General features: G+C 36.1%; 1 protein-coding gene across 1 annotated transcript in view; it reads right to left on the bottom strand.

Moving 5' to 3' along the window:
* NEK10 (NIMA related kinase 10) overlaps positions 1 to 25,564 on the bottom strand; it is an 80,713-nt gene that overhangs the window by 38,378 nt on the left and 16,771 nt on the right. Inside the window, 4 exon segments of the mRNA XM_058019779.1 lie at positions 24,715 to 24,821; positions 25,007 to 25,029; positions 25,032 to 25,127; positions 25,409 to 25,454. Coding sequence (XP_057875762.1) covers positions 24,715 to 24,821; positions 25,007 to 25,029; positions 25,032 to 25,127; positions 25,409 to 25,454 — 272 coding nt within the window.

Consider the following 25,564-nt stretch of genomic DNA (forward strand, 5'->3'; position numbering starts at 1 on the left):
GATTTTCAAATATTATTTATTTACTTTTCTGGGGATGTAGTAAAACCCATCACCATGTTTTACAGGCTTGCCTCACCATCTGCTAGTTAGAAATGTGGGTGGGGTACAGTAGTTGTTGATTAGCAAAACAGTTCTGCAGCCAATTTGCATGTTTTGGATCCCCAGTGGCAGGGATGCCAAGCAGAGAAAGTACCCAGTTCTTGTTCCTGTACACTGCCACCCACCAACAGGAGCATGGTGGGAGTACATATGGTTTGCCTAACTCAGATGACAAATGTGTATAAACTGTCACTGCCTGGTCAAGACCAGAAAGAGTATGTGGAACCAGTTTTACTCACAAACACTGAGAATTTAAGCATTAGTATGACTTTTTTATAATTATTATTTGTAAAGGCAGTACTCATCCTTTAACTTTTAGCTGAAGATAACTCAGTTGACTGAAATCAGACAGCAGTACTAGTTAAATTTTTAGCAAACAGAAGCCTACATCATAAAATGCATTCAAAACAGAATACAGAAAGGGGGAGACCCTAAGAGATTATAAAGAATTTCCATTGCTCCAGGGGCTGAGCTTACTGCCACTAAGCAGCAGTGCTGATGCTATTAGCCACAGCTACTAGAAGTGGCAGCATGTAATTCTTACAGCTAATGTATTCAAGATAACAGCTCTAAGATACTTTTCATCCAAGATATTTTTCATCTAATAGCTCAAGATAATTTTCATCTAAGTTTGCAAATCACTGGTGATTTCCAACTTACATATTCAATCTGAAAAAGCTTACTCCAGCATCATTATATTAAATATAAGAGAGTCCTTCACTAAATAAATGTCCATTGCAAATGCAAGACTAAATTCTTTTAAATGAAAGACAGAATTATATCCCCAGAATAACCATGCAAATTCTCAGCATCCTTTACCAGACAATTTTATAATTCTTTCTCAGAAAGGTCAACATACTACCACTGCTTTTATTCTTAATAATAGAATCATCCATGACCATGGCTTCAAAATGAGCCACTGCTTAATCCAAATAGTTGTTTTTCCTTCTGAACTCATTTTTACAAAATTAAGAAGCTATTCTAAATACAGAAGAGGTTTCCCATACTACACCACATTTATAATTAGGAGGTTTTTTTAAAAAAGAAACAATAATAAACAAATCTTGTCAGTACAGTGCTACTTATAAAACATCAAACACATCAGCACATTTAACCAAATAACCTCTACATGGCCTTGGGGATAGTTTTGCCATCAAGCTTTCATTTATAATTTTGCTTACTGATGTTATTTTACCATTATTTTTCTTTAATAACACTTTTAAGAGAGATTTAAACAGACTGTATCTGAGTCTGCTACATTTGCCCTACCACACAGCTATATGAAAGATGACTATCCTCACTAGATTAGCTCGTGTCCACATTAGTTATTAGTGGACAGAAGTGCCAAAATTAAAAAAGAAGTCCTGAATCTGGAGCGGAAGGAAAAGAGGAGATGAGGGAATGATGTTTCCAAAACAGCATTAATTTTCTAGAGCCTTTGAAACTTCTAAAGAATGTTATTAATACTTTCAGGCTGACTTTACATGGGACACAGCCAGTGAAGATTTCCCGAGCTGCGCAGAACTTCAAAGAGCCACTCATGACTTATCTTGGTGCAGTGTTCACTGGTGCTTCCAACACCAGTGTGTAGGAACACACTGGTATGTGGCATCCCGCAGTAGGAGGAGCACTTTTAAGTGAGACTTGGTTTCAACTGGACAGTTAGGAATGAATGAAAACAGCAGTGATCCTTCAAGACTGACTCTCAGAGAAGGTGGTGGTTATAATGAAAGGCTAAACAAAGAATCATCTGCCAGTGCTGAGGATTTTAACAATGACAGTTATTGCTTTTAACATATCTCCAGTTCATTACTTAAACTTTGATGGAGAATTCCAGCAGTAGGTATTAACTATACAAACGCTCATGCCTAGAAATCCTAACTATTTCAGGAAACAATCCATGCTGAAAATAGCTGGAAATTTGCAAAGAATCCAATATACTTATCCCATTCTCCCTTACCTAAGGATATTGATTTTTTTTCCCACTGTTGGAGACAGGACAGTAGGAGAGACAGTAGGCAAGCTTGCCAAACTGATCAATAGGGGTTTTTTGCTTCCTTTGGTCCCAAATGCTGAAAGAGTCTCTGCAGCTTCTACTAAGTTCAGGTAAGGCGGTATCCTTGTTAAAATACCTATATAATAATACTCACTTGCAATGGATAGCCTTACTACTTACTGGCAGGACTCACCAAAGCAAAGCAGAGAAAAGGATTTTCACAATCTTCATACCTATGACTGCAACAATTAAAATGAATACTATAAAAATGAAACCTGCTGCTCCCTGGCCCAGATAAATGGGGATTTATCCTGCAGTGCCTTGAAAATCTTCAGAGGTAAAGACTACACAACCTTTCATATCCCTATTTTACTGATACAAGTAAGAAAAAAATATTTGCATATACCAAGTTAGAATCACTTTCAATTCATGTCTATTTTCTCAGAAAAGATCCAAGACCACGAATTGCAGTGCAACGAATGAGAAAATGTTTGGTTTGGACACTATTTCTAGGTTTTTGCAAACCCATCTTCGTTTTGCCAAACTACTGCAGGATAATATGTGAGTATTTGGAGACCACTGCAAAAATACCCTTACATTTACTCTAGAATCAGTTCTCTGAGTCACAGAAAGAGAGAGGAATAAGGAAGAGGAAAAAAAAAAAAAAAAAAAAAAAGAAACACCACCACCACCAGCACAATCCCAAAATGAAAAATAGAAAAGCAGTTGCTGCATGTCACAATTTTTCTCTGGATAGTTTGCTGGAAGCTACAGATACACATTCATTACCATAGCTTCATAATTACCACTAAAACCAATGGAAGAAGAAACACAAGCCACAAAACTGACAGTTTGAATAAAGAGGTCCTGTGAATAATGCTGAAAGCTATTTGCATTTCTCACCCACATAAAGAATTCAACACAAGCCTTTTGGGGATATTCTGTCTATCCCTTGAGTGATGAAGTAGGAACAGGATTTTCAATCACTAGTTAAAATTTTACCTTCACAGTTTTCTATTTTGAAATGGAAAAAGTATGGCCAAGGAAGTCTATAATAATTTATCAAGTTGCTGTCTAACTTGCTACCATTTTTCTCCATACAAATTATGTTAAATATTTTTTGGGAAAAAAATATACATATAATTTCTTATTCACAAAAGACATTTTTGCTGACATCCTAAACTTCTACTGACACTTAGAGAAAAATTCATCACTTATTCATCAGTTCCACCAAGTTTTAAAATGTACAGGGGTAGGGAAGAAATTTATTATCTTCAGATGGCAATTATACATTGTGATAAATCCTCGCGCCACCAGGTGGGGAATGTAATTTTAAAATGGGTGAAGTCACCTAAGAGAGGCCACTTTCATGTGTATAATTGCTCTCTCATCAGTGTAATCTCAACAGTTTCATTTCCTGGTCCAACCATTGCCTGCCTCTGCCCAGAAAGCTCTGCTACATTCATATAATTTCTTCTACAGAGAGGCAAAACCAATTCACAGTCCGTGACAGGCCACTAATAACTGTAGGATACAGCAGACTGCATAATGCCTGCCTTATATTTTTACTAATATCTTCAAAAAACCACCTGGTTTGATGTGGAATGATGCTTTTCACTGCAAATAGTTGTAAATTTGTGTAGTCTGTCTCAATCTCAAATGTTAATGAGCATTGAGATATGTGTAGAAACAAGATCCCAGTAATAAACCAGTGTAAATTTCAGTTACACTGCTGTTGATCAACAATTTAGAAAACTCACTAACTTACTGCCTCCTTTTAATACAATTCACTACCTCTCTGTTTGAAATAATCAAGAAGTTTCACAATTTACTTTCTTGGGTTTCTTATTCTATATTTTTGAAAATGAAGATATGGACATCCAGTTAACATTCAGCAACAGATTCATACTTCTTTGAATTTACAAACCTTCAAGCTTTTATGTGTGCCAACTTTATACAACATTGCTTAGCAATGCCAAACATACGAAATTTGGAAAATAACTTATGGTCCCTAGCACTGTAATAAGACATTGTTCCAGAATGCATGAAAAACTGCCACCAACTCACTTCTAATTCACCCTTGCCACATATGAATATAAATCAAACAGCATTTTTAAAGGTTTATTCTATTGTTGTTTACTCATATTGCATTGTTAAACAAAACCAACCAAACACCTTCTTCATATCTAAATCATTAAATACCCAAGGCAAAAGCATGTTCAGAGCACAAGGTCCTCTTCCCAATTCCTAAGTGCAAAGAGGCACTTGTAACTACTTTTTTCCCCCATCAAAAATTTAGACCAAATATGAAACTGTGAAGACCACAACAGCCTCATGTGGGGTAAGTTGTTTAGGCTGTATATTGAAAAGATACTCAAAGCCAAGATGGTGCCTTGCTTCTGCTGTTCCCAGTCACTCTCTTCTACCAGGGTCTGCTCTCCTGCGCCAGCATAAGTACTTCTACAGCTGCTTTACGCATCAAAGACCTAAAATATTTTTAAGCCAGCTCAGTTCTCTAATCTAGTTCATCATTATATGTTTACCTAAATGCTTGTGTTTGCCCTGGAGTATGGCTGGTTCAGGTTGGGTGGTTGTTGTCACAATTGGATTTTTTTGCCTTGAATCATTTCATTGACACAGTTAATATCACAGCCTCAGAAACAACTGGTACTGGCAGAAGTTTGTGAGGTTTTTTCCTGTGGAAGAGAGATACTAAAAAGAACTGCCAAGGAGCCAGCTTTAGAAATATAAAATCAGCTTTCAGTGAAACACAGCTTTCAGTTTTACCCTTAGCTCATAATGCTGAACTGAAACTCTCTTTTACCTTTACTAAGAAAAATTAAGTCAATCAAAATATAACCATACAAGAACATGGATAAAAAACTTCAGCATATCTATTACCAGTTCCTCTTTCTGGGCATAAAGCCTAGATAAAAAGCTGGTGAAAGGAACAGAAGAATATTATTGTCAGGACTTGTTTTCATACTCAGAAGACTAGCAAGTTATATTCAACTACTACACATTCTCCCATCTTTGAACTCTGTACCTTTTCTGCAAGAGTGTACATCTCTGGCAGACAGACCTGGTTTTTTGTGGCAACTTTATACTTTCACTGTTTTTACACATATGAACTTCTAGTGCTAGAGAAAATAAATGCTAAATCTCAGCCCTTTCTGAATTTCATAGAGCAATGCAGCTCATTACACAAGTGTCTTCAAAAAACTGTCTTTAAAACTGAAGGATATATTTCACATATATTTCCTGATTATGCTTCCAAGGAACATCCATTTCTAAATGTTCCCATGTTTGAACACACAGAGAACAACACCCTCCAACAACTCCCAGGTATGGCAATTGTGTGCTTGCTAGGACACATTGGCTTAAGTATCAAGAGCAGGTAGAACAAAAAAAGAATTCTCATTATGTAAAATATCATAGGTTGAAAGCATGAGAGACATCAATATGGCAACTTCCTGAATATGTGGCTATGCCAGGAAGAGTGTTGCTAATCCAATCTACGCTTAATTTGGCATTGTGGAACAACAAATTCAACAAAAAAACCCACAAAGAGAAAACAAACAAAGAAAAAAAATACCACAACCCCCCCCCCAAAAAAAAGCCAAATACAAAACCAAACATGAGAGAATCTGTTTTACACTCTGTAAACTAAAGTCTCCACAACTGTGTACATTCTCATTGATTTTTACATATATGTGTGTGTATGTGCATGCCCTTGTGTGTCTCAGTATATATATGCATATATCTGTACACGCACATATGTGTGTATGCGTATATACACAGTAGTACTGCTCAAAGATATATTTTGAATCTCTAGGATTTTCCAGACAGAAAGTTTCATTTCAGAAATGAAGAGGCTTGGGAGCACTTGCAGAGTACAGTACTATTGAGTTACATTGGCTATAAAAATTGGGAGAACTCTTAACAGAATCCAAAGGCCCATGTCTCAACATTTAGGTATCTATTACAAGTACATCACAAATATCAGAGTTTCATGGGCTGTGATGTGCATTTACCCCAACTGAAGCACTTCTATACACTTCTTAAAAAGTTACACAATGTGCTGGTTTGGGCTGATATAGATTTAACTTTCTTCACAGTGGCTGGAATGGAGCTGTGTTTTGGGTTTGTGCTGAACACAGTCATGGTAAATAGAGAGATGTGTTTGTTACTGCTGAGCAGGGCTTACACAGAGCCAAGGCCTCTTCTGCTTTTTGTACTGCCATGCTGGAAAGGAAATTGGGAATGCATGGGAGGTTGGGAAGAGACAGAATGGGACAGGTGACCCAAAGCAACCACAGGGATATTCCAGACTATATGACATCATTCTTTGTATATACAGGAGGAGGAAAGGGGGACATTTGGAATGATGACATTTGTCTGCCCAAGTAACCCCTACATGTGATGGGGCCCTGCTCTCCTGGGGATGGCTGAACACCTGCCCGCCCATGGGAAGCAGTGAAATCCTTGCTTTGCTTTGCTTGCATGCACAGCTTTTGCTTTCCCTATTAAAACCTTTATTTCAACCCATGAGTTTTTCAGCTTCCACTCTCCTGATTCTCTCTCCAGTCCAACTCGTGGCTGCATGAGGCTTGCTTGATGGCTGGGGTTAAATATGACACAGATCTATTGGCAATGTGTTTTACCCTTCATCAGGATAGAGTGTATAGGCATATTGGGAAAATGTACCATAAAGATACAATTCTGCTTGAATTTGGCCTTCTCCTCTATATACTGTATTTGTCGATCTGCTGAAAAAACTTGCTGGGAGTCAGTGTGCAAAAATACTATTCTCTCTAGGCCTTCATTTAAAAAAAAATTGTGTCAAGGACAATTTAAAAAGTCTTGCTGCCTCTCTTTGAAAAGTTCATGTTTACATCAAGCCAATTCTTTCTTCAGTTCTATTACTGTTACTAAAGAATGTCACAAAGTACCACCTTTCACACTGGGATAAAAATACACTTACCTAATTAAATTCAAAATGCGCACAGCTGTTTCAACTTTTTTATACTTCTGAATTTTCGAGAGTATTACATGCATCTTTGAATAAGTTATAAGAACAAATCACAGTACCATTAATTTGTAAGTTAGTGTTCCAGTATTACATACAGAACTGCTGGGAGGCTTAAAACAGAAAAACACATTAAAGTTCTAATTTATATCTGTCATTCCTTCAGACACATCATGGAACAAGATGAAGTATAAAACAACACAAGGAAGTATAAGCTGCATTCTGAAACTTAAAAAAACCCCAAAATTTCCTTTTGATATGATTTGTTATTTATGTTATCAAAACCAAGCATCACTGCACGGTCCACACATGGGATGTTATACCATTTATACAAAAATACCTAGCAAATTGTCAAGCTGTCAGTTTTAACAGAAATGCTGTAGACAAACTGTAAGCTGTGGCAAATGTTATCCATACACGTAAAAACCTGAACCACTCATATACTAAAAAGGTACTCCTACCATGCATCTGGTAGATTCTTCTAAGAAGAGTTTCCTTCCAACTAGAGATGTTTTTCAGTGAATTCATATCCCAATTTCCTGTAAAATATTTCAAGAATTGCCTTAAGTCTGTAACTGTACAAACAGCTCAAGAAAATATTTTTTTCCTTTTATCTATGGAACAGAAATCTGAACAGTTAAAAATGGTAAAGGATTTTGCATACTGAGATACATGCCTTTTGGAATAAACTTTATTCAATGCCTTTATCAGGCTTAAAAGCTGGATAACCAAGCTTATCAAGAAATTGCATTAATATTTACATTTTTGAGGGAGACATGGAAAAGTAAGTATCTGCAAAAAGACAACACAAGCAATAGCAAATCCTACTCTACAACAACTCTAAAATAAACCGAGATCTTTGATAACTGATTTCAAAGGTGTCAATTTCACCTAACTTTAAACTCCTCTAAGAGATTTATGCTAAGATGCCTCTGTAGCAAATGAAAGATAGACACATCAGGTGGTTGATTCATCTCATCAACTAAACATAACTGTTTAAGGTAGATGGGATGAAATTCATTATCAGAATGCCCATTTTTTCCCATTACTTTCAGTAATCATTACTTTCAGTAATCTAGCTGCTTGCTTGAGTAAGATGCCCAGTTTTTAAATTGCTGCATATAAGCAATTTAAAAATTGCTGCATAAGATGAATCCCAGCCACACAGAGACTTGTTTCTGACAGTAACTTGTGTCTCACAGTAAGGTATGAATTAGATGACTTTGCAAGTATGTGGATTTGCTGGAAAATAATACACAACATAATTAACTAATAACAACTCTTCTGTCTAGCAATCACATTCAGTATGGCTTAAATGGAAAAATAAAAACAACCAGGAAAAAAAGTAGACAGATTAAAATTTTACCTAATAAGATGGGGACTTCATTGTTTTCTTTTGCATAGAATTTAAAATTCTCCAATCTAAATAAAATCTGGATCTGTTGATCCAGATGCCCCCAACAACCATGATGAAAGTCAATAGATTAAATAAACACACAGGCTTATAACACAATAATCTATACATATTTTATTGTATTTTTTATTGAAATGTATTGCTTCCTACCTCACTTACTGAAAAAGTAAGGTTACACCAACTGAAAATGTAAGGTTACATGGGAAACTGAGCAAAGACTGAAGAGAAGGAAGGAAGAGATTTCAGATACCACCTCATTCTGTTCAGCTCACTACCAAACCCCAGCAATGGGCATCCTTGAGAAATAGACCAGAAGCAAAATAAGACAAGACATCCAAATTGAACTGTCACATGATCCTCCAATGAGAAAAATATTTAATTCCACAGCTTTCTTCACCAAATTCTCTCTAAAAATCCTTTTCAGGATAAACTAAAGCTTTTATAAATTCTCCTTGAGATGGGAAGTAGAAAGAGAATCAACATACACACGAATTTGTAAATAATAATCAACAAAACCTACCCACAAATTACATTTACATATCCTCTTTTCCCAATTTAATAACTTGGCACATTGCTCTCCATAAAAATACACAGACTAGTTGTCTGAAAGTGGTATCACATAGTTAGTAACACTGTACTATCTCTCTAGTCATAAAATCATTTACCCCTGCTTGTGTAGATTAAATTGTGGAGAACCTAGAGAGATACTGGGCAGTAACACAGGACAACAGCTTTCTTCAGCAGAATAAATAGCAAATGCAGACATATGAGTCTGTCTGAAACCACAGGGTATTTAAATTCAAACTCTTTCAGCTGGAATAGATACAACTGACCAAGGAAAGACTAAGTTTAAACAATCCTTGATAGAGCTTTGAAATCTGGCTTCTATGAGAAAGCAAGCAACTGAACCAAGGCCACACAAGAAACGAAACCCCAAGACTCAAATGAAAAGAGCAAACAGCTTTAACTGACCATCAAAGAAATGGTAAAATAGCAAAGAGGGTCTTTAGGAAATATCCAAGACAGAAAGATGCCACATAGTGGCACAAGAAATTCAAACAGCACACTATATACTGAGCAGCAAAGTAAAGAAGAACAAGAAATAGTAAGATTTAGAAATAGTAAGGATTTGCTAAGGTACTAATACAGCTAGCATCTTGCATATAGAATAGAATGGAAAAGGCAGAAATAAACTCACCAAAACTATTCTAAGTCCTGCAGTTCAGATGTCATAAGAACATAGTTTATCTTAATGAAACTCATTTAACATTACTTAAAACAAAGATGAAAGAAGAATTCCAGCAAACAAATGCCAGTAACATTGTACTAAAAGACATTTAGAAGATGATAAATTAGTCTGATTAAATGACTAATCTTATTCTAAGTGTTTGTTCATTATCATTATTATCTCTTCCGAAGAGATAATAATATAATGATTATTATAGATGAAAATAATTGCTGTACAACTTGTATAAGTTTTACAGAAAAAACTATTTCTGAGAAGTACATTGTTGATTTATAATGTATTATGGTAGTAAAACAGTACTATTTTTTTCCCTCAAGGTAGCAGTCTAAAGTCACCATGGAGCCTATAAAATTATTAGATGCTACATTCCACCCCTCAGCATTAAAGTAACTCTTTAGAAGCTGGATCAGCACCATTCACTTGATAGAAAAGAAGTGCAGAAAACTGTTTTCACATTCCCTTTCATGTAAACAACTTGTGCTATGACTTTAGGCTACTTACAAGCCTTTGTGAGTACAACTCTACTCAGGTTAGGAAAAATTTATAATATGGACTAGTTCATGTTACTTATAAAGTGGCTGGTTTTCTTTTAGTCCAAGATTTTTTTTCCTCCTTCTCTCCTGTCTAGTATTAAGTTATCTCTTATGGTGAGAATTGTATAATTGCCACTGGAACATTTTTCTGGAGATAAAGTAAGAAAGCATGAAGATATCTGTATTTGTTTCACATAATTTCCAGTTTTACCCCCAAGTATAATGCTATCTCACAACATGGTATTAAGTATATTTCAAATGTCAGGTGACAGTAAACTAGACAAACTTCTTATTTAATAAAACCTATAAAAATTAAATCATTTGAACATCTTTTTGTAAGGCAGTCTCTGTCAAGTATTTATAATGTTCTTCCTTGAGGTTTATCCAGGTATCTTTTTAGTCACCAGGTGCTCACAATGAAACATAATGTTCTAAACAGAGCTGTCCTGTGGGTTACACACAGGGACAGTGCTGCCTGCCTGTCCAGCCTATATTCTCCCTGTGGATTCCATCTCTAATTGGACTGGACTTTTTGCTGATACACAGTATTATAAACTCATGTCTACACTACAACCAAATTTTCACAATTGTATTTCATTGCTATCTTTCATTCTCAGAATGAACACTTGTATTAAACAACTTTCAGAAGATCCTCTGGTAAAAAAATCGGTATTGATGTACTGAAAGGATTATTTAACTTTTGTTACCTTTCTATTCAAATCAGCAAATCCCCTCCAGGAGCCATCTGTTCCATGAATGGTAAAACTAGCATAAGATCAGTTTTCCATTATTTTTCTGTTTCCCCTCACCATTACACAGTACCTTCCGTTTCCTATTCTCTGGGTTATCTAAACACACCAAACTGCTGTCACACAACAGCATATCCTGCAGCTTATTTTGGAAATTTGGAAAAAATCAGCTGAATTTAAAAACTTTTCTCACCAAGACTGAATTATTTCGCTACTTGATATCCATCACCAAATTTTCACAAACATTGAAAGAAGCTAAACTCTCAAACATGCTTGAAATTGGTGAAATGTTTCAGATTCTATTTTTGGAGGAATAAAATACTGCTGGGAAATCTCATAATCAGTTTGACCATATAGCATCATAATGGCTAAAAAGAAAGTATTTCTGAAAATACAACACACTCCCTCATCTTAATTTACCTTTCCCAAAACAAAAATGCTTTAAGTAAGTGAAAATATTATGTCTCCATAATAGGCAATGCAGCTACTATAGGTCTCTACATGAGAAATCATACCAGACTATTGATCTATGCAATGCTCTCACAAGATGCGGTTATAAAGAGAAGCAGTGACCAGTACTAGAAAAGAAATCTGGTTAGCATAACACAGTACACAGACCCAGTGTGTAGCCATAAACATAAATGAAGATCAACGAATATTTTCTCCTCCACAGCAGAGATGAGGGAGTAAAATAATATGTCCAATTGCCACTGAAATGGGAGTTTCTTCAAAACACCACAGCAAGAAAACTCCCCAACACTGGCACAAAAAGCTAAATAAACAACATTGTTCTGTGCATCAGTTTTCTAACATTTGAAAACTATTTTGTTTCAGAAAGATCAAGTTACCTCATCAACTAAGGTAGAACTTTCTTGCCTGCTTCTTAATGACACCTGAGGGATCTACTCATGGTTTCTCAACAGCTTTTAAAGATCAGTCAAGTTCTCAAGCAATTATGATGGGACTCTCGATTCCATCCAATATCAAAATTAAGTTAATTTCCCAGAGTTCATCTAAATAGTCTCTATACATATATAGTTATATACATCTCTTGATCTGCTGGCAATATATCTTCTCTTCCTAAATCACAATCCTTTTTTGGAAACAAAGAAATGGAAGGTATAATTGAAAGGAAACATCATTCTCTATAACCATGGACAATTGCTGTGTCTCTTCTGGGAAGGCCTTTGAGACAGCACAATAATAAAGACTGTCACCACTAACTTGGAGCAGATTGTTTCTAGTGACTTATGAGCTGGGAAAAGACTTCAGGATTCATTACCAATTCCCTAAAGCAGTCTTTTCCTCAACTTTTAATGTATTAAGTGTAAACACATCCGTTTAATACATTTGGTATTCTAAATACACACATTGCCGGATTTTTTAGTTCAGGGAGATAATCAATTAAAAGGAATTTAATTAGTGTGATAGTAGAATGCAACTTAGTATGAAGTAAAATTAAAAACCATCACAATTACAAAACATAATTATATAAGCCTCTCTCTAAACAAAAAACAGTGTCTGCAGTTATTTTATTATGACACAAGGTTCAAAAAATTGCATTAGCAAATTGATTCAGCCAAGCCCAAATACAAACATTTTGATACATACAGTGGTGTGTTTTTATCTGAACCATTTTGCATAATATTGCTTAGTCAAATTTAAACAATAAGCATCAAATGCTACTTTTGATATTTATTGTCTTGCTTCTGCACAGTATTGTCTGCTCAAAGAAGGGTGGGTTGCATCTCAAACTACTCAAAACTATTACCTGTCAATTCAGAGGAAAGCTATTTCTGCCATTCTAAGATGAAAATAATCTCTCACTTCTCTTTCTCTTTTTGGTTTGGGGGTGTTTTTTGTGCATTGATAAGTAGGCAGTTTTCTTGGTTTTTAATAGCCGTTAACATCTACTTAAATCATACAAAAAAGCACCATTAAAAAGTCTAGTCCAAGCACTGTTTAAGTCTACAGGGTCTGATTTCTCCTTCAAGACTTGCCCTAAAATACTCTGTCAGTTCATCTTATTCCTTGTGAACAGGCTTCCATTTCAAAAAGCCCACTGTCACACCCAGAACTAACCAAGCACCTTGAAGGTGGCCTCCAGTGCATGGTGCTGTTTGCAAAGCCTCTTTAGCATTCTTAAATTATTATGACATTGGAAGGACTAATATCTTAGCCTGTCATTTTAAATATTACTCAAGCATATATTTTAAATACAAAGACATCTGTACTCTCTCCTTGTTCTCTTTTCTGACTGCAGACAGACAAGGATCACTGCTTCCATGATTTTGCCTGTGGAGTAGAACTGACAAGTAATGTCCCAAAAGACCATTTACTTGAGAGACTGCAACCTGTATGGGACATTTTATCCTCAATCCTGCATCCAAATAACTAGATAAAGAGGTAGAAAAAGATCTGCCAAAGTTCCAGCTCTGATATGAACTTCTCTGTACAAAGACAGGGTATAAGAATAATAATAAATATAGTATAAGCAAAAATTATATTTTAAAAAGTATTTAAATATACAGAACACTACTCTCAAACAAAAATTTCCTGCAAAATATTAAAAACCCAAAAGATATCAGTGAAAACAAAATAGGCATCTAACAGAGGAAAAAGAAGAAATAAATGTAGATGGGATAAGAAAAATTACAATTCAGTGTGCCTGAGGGCCATGGCAGCATGGTTTTGACACCTCTGACACCTCCATTTTTAAACTGATGTTTAAAAGAGCAGAATAAATTCTCATCAACAGCTTCTCTTCCCAGCTGTAAGTGAACAAAACAAATTGATTATTTCAGAGAAGCTGAAAAAAAGATGGCACATAACTAGTTACACCAAACTCTTACTACACTTTATATACCCCAGCTATCACTGTGTGATCCAATGTCACTCAGAAATTGTGCAATGCTTCAGGAATATTTGGATAAGCAATTAAGGCAGCCTTGCAACCCTCTTACCTTTGCTCACTAAGAGCTATAAGCATGTCTTCCAAGGTATGTGACTTGAATATTTAACATATTACAAGGTCTCACTCTTGAAGCCATTTTAGGATTTAGGGATTTCTAGGGAATAAGTGTCAATCATTATCATTCTGGCACTAGGAATTCACAAGCAACAATTTCAAAAATGGCAAAATGAATTATGTTCAACTGCCAAACGCCTGAGTTCTTGACTCTTAATTCAGAGGAACAACCAGCAGCTCCCCTCATGGCTTGGACCTTTTAATTAGTTATCACAGCCTGCAGGCAAAATATTCTCACAGGTGTAAAGCCTTCACATGTGGTGGTGGTAATTGATACTGTTTACATACACCTTTTTATAATTAAACATACATTTCCTTATCTATAAGGATATTCTACATATAGACGAATAAGTTACTACATTACTGCAGCTAGTTCATTTTTGCACCAAGTTAACCCACAGTAACCACCATGTGTTGAGAACAGGCAACATCAAAAGAGGGAGGCAACCAACTATTGCAGAGTAGCTCATGACTTACACCTTGTTCCTTACTTCATTGCAACTTCCCTGTCTGCTCCAAGAGTAACCATGAAGAGGGAAGTCCCTAGACTAAAAGTTACATGCAGGAGTACTTACCACAAATATAATAGGATTACCTATTATTATAGGATAATAGGATTACCTATAGGTAATATATAAACACCTATATAGATAGATAGATACACACACACATATATATATATATATATATATACATACATAAATACCTATAGGATTACCTATATTACAGGATACCACTACTTATACAAGTTTGCAGATTTCTTGCCTTCATTTTGCAAAGTCAGCTACAATAATAAAAAAAGGGGACAAAGATTCACATCTCAATAGCCACCACCTCCACTGATTGATGAAAATCAGTGCTCAGTCACAACATCTGAAAAGCTGGGGGAGGGTGGAAGGGAGGTTTGGGATTTTTTATCTTTTACATTTCACAGAACTGGACTATAATATCCTTTTATCTCTACATTCATCAGCAACTTACACTTGAATTAAGCCTATCTGCTTTAAAAATACTATAAGCACACTTCTGATGGTTTCAGAGTAAACTATATGACCAGTTTCAGGTTTATATTAATAGATTTCAACAAACTGTATGTCAATGCTATGTATCTAATAAGCAGTGATCTCATACTAATCTCTAATAATCTAAATCTATGGTAATTAGTTTTCTTTCCTTGAAATTATGACAATTGGGAAGGGTGGACTTTGCAATAAATTTAATTTCAAAGGAGCATGGGGGTGGGGGGGTCTAATAGCTTGGTAGTTCATGTTCAAAAATGAAATTTGGTAAGAAATAATGGTGAATCTTAGCCTTAGCTTGTGAAAAAAGCTGTAGATTTAGATGGTCATGTAATTATGTTAATAAAGTGCCTTGTGTAATTATCAGGTAGTCGTTGACAAAATGGCACACACAGTCTTTAGAGATTATATTTTTAATCAAAGTTCCATGCAAACAGTTCAAGTTTGTTTTTTCCAATTCAATATTCTACTGCTGCCTCCACACAACAATGCAGTTAAGATACATCACACTTCATTAAGTCCAAGCACAAAGGGCAGAAAACACTATTGTACTTCCTAAATCCTGTTAATAATTTTTGTATTGCAATACTACTTCAGAAGAAGATTTTTGCTGTAAGTAACAAATCACAATGTTTAAAATATTCTAAGAACTTCTGTTCTACTTGGACAGAGCCCATAGCATGCCTATTCCAATTGCTTTCACTCTGACACAGTTCATAAAAATTTTATTTCAAAATGTTACTACCCATTAAAAGAAGCTGGAGATGAGAAGAAATACAGGTAAGAAAAATTAGTTTCTGTTGGCTCTTGCTCAGTGCAAGCCTTCAGAGTCTGAAAAGGAGCAGTTCTTGAATTCAGAAAGGGCCTTTGATAAGAAAGACAAATCTAGACGCTCAAGCCACAGATCATTTTTCGTTGAACAAAATGTCCAAAGAAGGACTAGCTCTGCAGTGCTTGGAAAATGTAAGTAGAAAGAATGCTAAATTAACAGGATAACCAAGAAGCCTCCCTTTTCCCTTGAGTTAAGGCAGTCCTCAGGCAGCTCACCACTAGAAATATTAATCCCCAAAGGACCAGAGGTTTTTGCAGTGTTGATACTTCCCTGTATTAATTGGGCTGAATCATTCTAAATTCCTTCCTTTAGAATTCTTCAAATAATATTTGATGAAGGAAGAGTATTGAGACATTACAACAATTCATAAATTCAGTTCCTGTTGAGAGATTTAGTAAAGGAAAGAAGGCAGCTGAACATCTCAGTTCTGGAAATAGTAGTTGATTGTAATACAACATGAGTGATTATGGAGAAAAGAAAGAAAGCGAGGGAAAAATCAGCCAGATGGAGTAAATATATTCTCTTCATTTTAAGCTTAAGTCCTCAGAAACGGAGGGATAAAACCCTTTCAGTGGCAATTATTTTTTCCAAATTTGGCTAAACTTTGTTGACACCAGCAAGAAACTCCTACATACAACTGGTGCTGCCAGAGCTAAGGAATGTAATGCCCAGGACAATCTGCTTTATTTTTTTTCTTAGCTTTTTCAAGCCTATAATAGAGATTCAAATGAAAAAGAACTGCCAACTGTTGAACTGCATCAAACTAGGGACATTGCTTCTTTTAATTTATTTATGCATTCGTCTTAATAAATAAATAAATTGGTCTAAAAATTTTAATATTCCATGATTATTTGGTATGTGATGCCAAAAGTTGCTACAATGACTAACAAACAAATGAAATAACTTCTGAGATCTGTGACAGGCCTGTCTCATGTATCATTAAATGAAGATTTGACAAAATAGGAAGGTGACCCCTATTGATTATTTTTATTTTAATTTTTTAAAAATTGTTAAAAATTAGTCAAACAAGTATAAAAGGCAATCCTCATACAGGAAGAAAAATTAAAATAATATGATGTAGTCATAATCCTTTAGATTCTGATCACCCTCCTTCACTTTTTTCACTTGTTTACACTATGTTTAGAGTTGCAGAATAAGTGATAATGAAGCAAGGTGGTTTCAAAAAAGATTAAAAATCTGTGGAAGAGGGTATGAAGGAAAGACAGAACTATGAAAATAGGACTAGGCTTACTTAGCTAGTATCTTAACCTCCTATTAATGGTCTCCTCAGCTTTCATGATGGCCAAATTACAGAAGCTTTCCAAATCTTAGCAGTCTCTTCCAATGAGCATTTCCGATACCTGCAATGGTTTTCTTATTACTCTTTTTATTAAGAGAATCTGGATTTGCATTTGCTGTTTCATTTCCCAAAATTCTGATCTAAATTTATCTTCTGCAATATAAACAAGACAAAAATTATCCAGATACAACTTAACAACACCAATTCCATATCTGCAAGTTTCTTGCCTTAATTTATATCTGAACTCCATTTGAAAATTCCAATAATTTCTCCTAAAATCAAATACAAAACGGATTTGATGTTCTTTTCTGTTCTCCAAAAGCAGCGCAAAAAAGAACAGCAAATCCCCCCCATCTATGGACTTCAGACCTGCTCACATCAGATTTTCACTGTGTATCAGCTGAACAGTTTCTTCTTCTACCCTGAAGGGTAGAGAGGGATGGGAGAAAAACCCTTAGCTTCTCTTCAGCAAGTTTGCAATTTTTATCAAGCAGATTTGTAAGCAACTAACTGAGGTACAGCGATTTAGAGTATAAAATTACAACTTCATTTTCTATAAAAACATATGCTAAAATCAGGATAATTTGCAATTTAATCAACAACAGTACATACTTATTCTACTTTTACCCATCAATAGAATGTGAACAGAATTAACTTCTCATTCCCAAATAAATCTTTTAGCTATTCTATCATTCTCCTTTCTGTGTGCTTTTATTAATGCTTTGTAAACAATCTACTGCTAGATTTGTGAAGCTTGTAACTTCTGCACTAGGAACCTAAGCCCTGATCCACATCTAGAACTGAGATTTGTGGGGAGATGTGATCATGGTATTAATCCACCAATGATTTCCAGAATGTTTGAATTACAACGTGAATATAAAAAAGTAGAAGATTCCACTCAGCCTATTATGAAAATAACTTTAAAAATAAAGTACTACAAGGACTTCCTTGAACCTCAGTGTGAAGGGTAGCAATTCTGATTATGAATATTAGATAAATGAGCCATGTAATCTGCTAAAAAAATAGCACTGACTGATTCAAAAGAATCTGAGCAGTGACTAACATACAACAGACACTGGTTAAGTCCATTTTATCTCATGGCCACTGCTTTTCTGGGCATGGAACTGAATCCAGAGCCAGTAAGTGTTTTATACAATGCACTCAAGCAAATATTCTGAATTATAAAACTAACAGGGAACTTTCTTCCAGCACCCAGCAACTCTTTGAACTTTCCAAGTCACATTCATTTAACCATTCTAACACTCCATGGCTGCCTGCTATGATTAGAAGTTTGTCCAACAGGTGAGTTGTCTCAAAACAAGCATTCTGCTGCTATATCATCCTAGGTTCAGACCCATACAGATCTTTCCAGCTGCTATTTTATCATGTGAACTAAACATTAAACAGAACATGCTTCCTAAAACAGAGTAGGGTACCCTTCACAATTCTCCTTGATATCAGCTCTGAAAGGTGTCTGAAAGTGATTCCACACAGCCCTCTGACCATTAAGGTCTAAACCTTTCTGCAGTTAAACGACACTGAGGAAAAGTGATGATCTACAGAGTCTTCTGTTTTGTCATACAAACAGATGCAGCTATGGAGCTCTAGACAGAAATACACTGTGCTAGAACCAAAACACAGCTGCAGTAAAATATAGCTGCAATAAAAGCAGATACACATTTTCAATTTAGAACTGTAACTTCTCAATGTCTTATATAAAAAAGGCTGGGCAGATGAAAAGGAAAGCCACTGATAATATTGGTTCAATCAATCTCAAAAACCCTATAACAAAACAACTTTCAACCTGGCTGCACTTAAAATTCCACCTTTTTTGTGTGTGTCTGACACAATACATGAGACTTTCAGTCTGACCAGAGATGTACAGTTTTGGTTGTACTTTTCTATCAATTTAGACTGAGATGTCTTACAAAATTGCAGGTTGGCATGATTTAATATTTATATGTTCATAGCATTGGTAGTTCAATCAATTATGATTAAATGCTGTTCCAGTATAAGAGATGGTAGTTATGGACCCCTTCCTATGGAATTTATGTCAAAAATTAAACAGAAAATGAGTAGGGTGGGCACTTCTAGAAACTACAAAACAACAACATGCTTAAAGTTCTCTACAGTCAGAAACAGCTGACTGGGATCAGATTGTAAATGTCTGCTTACATTTGCAACAACACACAACTTTATAGAGCCTGAAAAAGATTAGGATGATTCGAGTTTAATTGACATGTGTAAAAGATGTCCTGGGAAAGACAAAAAAGTTATACAATTTTCACATTAGAATGACGCACCTCCTGGGCTTAGAACTTTCGTTTCTGTCTTGCATAAGTTCAAAAACAAAACAATAAAGACAGATCTGAATAAAGAAAATATCTAACCGCACACATTGCTTAAGAAAAAGAAAACACAGTGTGACTATAAATATTCAAAAATTCTTCCGAATATTATTGTAGAATGGCTTGGGTAGGAAGGGATGTTAAGATAATCTAGTTCCAAGCTCCCTCTCATGGGCTAGGACATCTTTCACTACACCAGGCTGCTCAGAGACCCATCTAACTTGACCTTGAATACTTCTAGGGACAAGGCATACAGAACTTCTCTGATTCCAGAGCCCCACCACCCCCCTGCCCCCATAAATAATTTCTTCCTCATATTTAATCTAAGTCTACTCTCTTTCAGTTTGAAGACATATCCCCTTGTCCTGCAACTACAGCCCCTCGTAAAAAGTCCTTCTCCAGCTCTCTTATAGTCCCCTTTATGTTCAGAAAGGTGCACTAAGGTCTCCCCAGAGCTTTTTCTTCTCCAGGTTGAACAATCCCAACGCTTCCAACCTTTCCTCATAGGGGAGGTGCTCCACTCCTCTAATCTGTGCAGTGGTTTTGGTTCATCAGTTTCAGATCTCCCATGCAAAACCACCACAATCCTCTTCATAACCTTCCTCAGGATTGACTCCAACAGGTCCATGACCTTCTTGTGCTGAGGACCCAAGAGCTGGACACAGTACTTCAGGTAAGGTCTTATCAGAGAGTGAGGTATTATCTCAGGTATTTCTTTTTCAATAAGACCTATACACATGATATTCAGAGACCATCCATAGAAGAGGTCCCTCAAATTTAATCTTGCATTGTGCCAGGCCAGCTGCAGATTTCTTTGTATGAATTCTTGTTTTCTTTCACCCTAAGTCCCTGCCTACCAAGTTCTGCTGGAATTGTTCTACAAGTGCCACCTGTAGAACATTTCTCCATGAATTCAGGACAAATAAGCATAATTATTTAGCAGGTTTATTGTTTTCCACTCTGACAGCAAGGTGGGAGTGTCTCCCACTCTACGCACTTCTATCCTTTTCAACCAACATAAAGGAAGAAACTGTGTAAGAGATCTTCAAGGGATTTGGAATATGAGTGGTCCCATTCTCATACAGAAGGTACAAAATGCCTATCTGTGAATCCAAGAATTTTCTTAAAGCAGTTCATTGGTGTGGTTGTTGCAGAACTAAAGTCTGAATCTCTAAAAGGTCTTTCTCCATTATATTGCTCACTTCACTAGGTTTTTTTAATCAAAATACACCATAAGAGTCTGAAACAAAGGCACTTCTCTAAAGAAAATATTTTTTAAGAACATTAGTTACACACAAATGATCTGCCTTTATTATAATGTCAGCCTGCAGATTCTCATAGCAAGAGATTAACAAGAGTTACTATTTCCAGAAGGACTGATTGAGGAAAAGAAAATATAGCAGTATTATAAGATTCTTTTACAAAGCAAAATAATTTCAGCCATATCCCACTTACAGTCACACAACACTTCTTCACAGGCAGTTTACTACTCTAGTAAGATCCAGGTAAGTTTGGGTCAGTTTTCAGATTTGAGAGACTCCAGAAAATTCAATTATCTCTATTTTGGATGAGCATGCAGCTTGTAAACACAGAAGCAACGTTTTTAGTAAATCTTAGAGCAGACCTTCTCTTTTTAAAAAGCTGACAGGAAAAATTAAATTCAGAGATTTCTCAGCTTTTTAGCATATGCTTCACATTCATCTGACATTTTGTTGTAACTTTGTCATGGTTTAGCCCCAGCCAACAACCAAGTACCATACATTCAATTTCTCACCTTCCCCACTGGGAACAAGAATGACAAAAAAAGGAAATAAAACTCATGTGTCAATGTAAAAACAGTCTGACGACTGAAACAAAATAAAATATTATATTATTTCAGTATTATAGTATTATAATTTATATCATATAAAATTATATACATATAGTTGTTATTATTAGTAGCAATTGTAATTAAAAGAATTTGGAGCAGAATAAAACTCAAGAAAAACAAATGATGCTCACTGCAGTTGCTTATTACCTGCTGAAAGGTGCCCAGCCAGTCCACAAGTGGCCATTGGCACCTCCTGGCCAAATTACCCCAATGGTATGGAATATCCCTTGGGCTAGTTCCAGGCAGCCATTCTGGATGTACCCTACGGCCCCAGCTCATTGTGCAGCTCCTTGCTGACAGAGCATGGAAAACTGAAAAGTTCTTGATTTAGAGTATACACTCCTCAGCAATAACTAAATCCTCAGCGTGTTATCAACATTTCTGTCATCCTAAATTCAAAACACAGCACTGTACCAGCTATGAGAAAGAGAATTAACTCTCTCCCAAACAAAATCAGGACAAACTTTCACCAAGAGCACTTGAAATGTACAAAACGGACAGTACCTTTATCCTCAGCTATGGCGAGATATAATCATTAAGATCACAAATGCTCCAGTCTTTGGCATACACAGACTGTATGAGTTACAAGAAGACCACAGCATGCATTTACACAGTACATATTAACCATCATCAGAGAGAAAGTAAATTAATCTTAATTTCATTAAGGTTGTTAAAAAGCAAGGCTTAATAAAATTCAGGAACAGTAGATAAAAGTTCTTCAGCTCTCCCAAAAAATTCACTAGGTACTACACTTGCAGTAGCTGTAGGACTAAATAGAGTGTGTTTGTTTAAATACTGACATAGTTTTGAACTAATTGCTGTAGAAATGATCCAAATAAGTTTCTGTTCTTCCAATTTTCCTGAACTCCTGTAAATCTTTGACAGAAATATAAATGCTTTTCAAGGGCAATTTTGAGCTTATACTTGAAAGTACATTTAGACTTCTCCATATTTAGAACGGACTGAGGATAAGGAAAGGTTGTTGAGACAAGAGTGCCCCTCAGTGGCAGCAGTTGATATAAAATACAATTATACGATACTTTAAAATAATAACTGGAATATTTATTTTCATCACTCAAGGACAATTGCACCATTAAATCACATTCTTTCAATACTGCATCATTACTGAGATTCTGAAGGGGTTTAGCACACACAATTTCATTATGAATAAATTTAAATATGTAGATCACGAGGTAAAAATATTTACTATGAAACAACAGTTGCTAACTATTTATAGCTGAGTGTTTTGTGGATGGGTGTGCGTGTATTTTTTAACTTTAAATATAAAAGTTTACTGTTATATTTAAAGAAGAAAGATGGAATTTTGCATAAAGACTTCTCACAACAATTCTGCAGCATTCAAATTGTTTGTTTTCTTCAGTGTCAAGAGCAGCAAGAAAACATGCAGTAGTTCTTTGAGAACTTCAAAAACTACAGGATCTGAATTTCCTGGAAGGCTTGCTCTGTGTACCAGGTTGTGTTAATTTGCTCAAAGACTAAAACTATGCCATGCTTTGTACTGCTGACACACATATTGCTTTCAAAGTCTGTCTTGGAACCTGTCTAGGTTCCTTCATCCACCCTGTGATGATTACAGATTCATGGCAGAATTGGAATGGAGCTGTTATACTTTATATGTTCATTAGCACTTGTTCTCTAATCTAGTTATTTCAATATTCTTGCTAATTTAAATAAAAACAGGCCTTGAAGCATAACTATAGTTTAAATATTTTAAGGCTAAATCATCTCCATTATATTTACCATCGATTGCTGCAAAAAATATAGCCATGGTTGATGACGCAATATTTGCATCAGCAATTATTTTACTTCTGTGCTTGGGAAGGTCACGGAACAGATCCTCCTAGAAGCTATGCTAAAGCTCATGTAGGAGAGGGAGGTGATTTGAGATGGTCAGCATGGCTTCAACAAGGACAAGTCCTTCCTGACCATAGTGACCTTCTATGAAGGACTCACTACATCAGTAGACAATGGAAGGACAACAAATGTCATTCATCAGGAGTTCTGGAAAGTCTTTGGCATGGTTCCCCAAAACAGTAATTAAGGAGTGGACTGCTAGATGGATAGGAAGTTGATTGGATGGTTGCATCCAGAGGGTAGTGATCAATGGCTCAAAGTCCCGATGGACACCAGTGACAAATAGTGTCCCTCAGGGATCCATACTGAGACCAGTGTTATTTAATATATACATTAATGACATTAATGGAGGGATCAGTCTAAATAAATTGCAGATGACACCAAGCTGAGGGGTGCAGTTGGCACAGCTGGAGGATGAGATGCCATCCAGAGAGACCTGTATAAGCTCAAGAAATGGGCCCATGGGAATCTCACTCAGTTTAACAAGACCAAGAGCAAGGTGCTGCACCTGGGTCAGGGAACCCCTGGTATCAGTACAGGCTGGGAATGAGCAGATGGAGAGCAGCCCTGGAGAGAAGGACTCAGAGGTGCTGGTGGGTGACAGGACATGACCCAGCCATGGGCACTCACAGCACAGAAACCCAAATGGCTCCTGGGCTCCAAAGCAGCGTGGGCAGCAGGGCAAGGGAGGGGATTCTGCCCCTCTGCTTCACTCTGGTGAGACCCCACCTGGAACCCTGCATCCAGCTCTGGGGTCCCAGCACAGGAAGGTCATCAACCTGTTGGAGTGAGTCCAGAGGATTACCAACAAGATGATCAGAGGGATGGAGCACCTCTCCGGTTAGGGGAGGCTGAGAGAATTTGGTTTATTCAGCCCAGAGAAGAGAAGGCTCTAGAGTGACCTAAGAGTGGCTTTCCAGTACCTGAAGGGAGCCTCTGAGAAAGATGGAGAAGGACTTTTAACAACAGCACATAGTGACTGAACAAGGGGGGAATGGTTTGAAACTGGAAAAGGTAGGTTTAGATAAGACATTAGGAAAAAAATCTTTACTGTGAGGGTGGTGAGGTACTGGAACAGGTCATCCACCCCTGGGAGTGTTTAAGGTCAAGATGGATGAGACTGTGAGCAACCTGGTCTAGAGAAAGGCCCTCTGCAGGGGAGGGGGGTGTTGAAAATAGATTATATTTAAGATCCCTTTCAATCCAGTCCATTCTGTGATTCAATGATTTCACACAACAGTATAATAATGCAATAATTTACTAGCTTCTAAGAATGATAACCAACACGGAGGAATCTGAAACCTTCTCAGAGTTTCAGTAAAGAAATGCTTCTCAGGTACCTCTTGAGAAATTGTCTCCAAGAAAAGCAGTTCTACTTAATAATTGTAGCTTTGTCTTTATCCTCCAACATGATATTGCTCACAGTGAGATCTCAATGAACAATCCTTTTCTCTTTATGCAAATAACAAAGAGCTAGACAAAGCTTAAAAACAAACAGAAAGAGCCTCACAAAGATTCTTAACTACAACCTAAATAAAAACATATTAAATTCACAGCTATGTATTAGTGATTGATATAATAAACATTACTTCATCATTTATTAGTTTAAAAACATGGTGATACTAATTACAGGTAGGAAATCCTGGCAAAAAGAATGGAGGCCCTTACTCAGATAAATATATGCCATATTCCTCTTCTGTAAACTGTTGTTGCTTTTCCTTGAAATAGTGAAACTGGTCTCCCAATGGCACCCCCTCCATGAGATCCATCACTATATACAACCTGTCATCTCATAAAAGAAATTAATAGAATACTGTATTTATATAGAAACAATTTTTAAATAGAGTATTTGAGGTTAAAATGTATTTTAAAAGCTGTTATTTTTTAGTCTTTAAAAATTGTATTGGTACCGATAGAATAGGAATATAGGCTTGTTTGAACTTGTAGCAGCTCTGGAAGAAAGATTATTGTTTAAATTTGACATGCTCCTGCCAACCTGTAAATCGTTTTATTATATATTCCTATTTCTTCATTATGTAAAATGTGATAATTCTGTGCATTTATACTCACTTTCCAAGAAGGTTCTGTAATACCATACAACATTTAGATGATAAAGCTACAATGAGGAAAGAAATGCAGATGCTTACAATAGTTTAACTGATGGCACAGTATTTAAAATGTTTAGCTACACGTAGGAAGGAAGGATATTACAAAGATTCCACAAAC

This window comes from Melospiza georgiana, chromosome 1 (genome assembly GCF_028018845.1).
Source record: "Melospiza georgiana isolate bMelGeo1 chromosome 1, bMelGeo1.pri, whole genome shotgun sequence".
Lineage (NCBI taxonomy): Eukaryota > Metazoa > Chordata > Aves > Passeriformes > Passerellidae > Melospiza > Melospiza georgiana.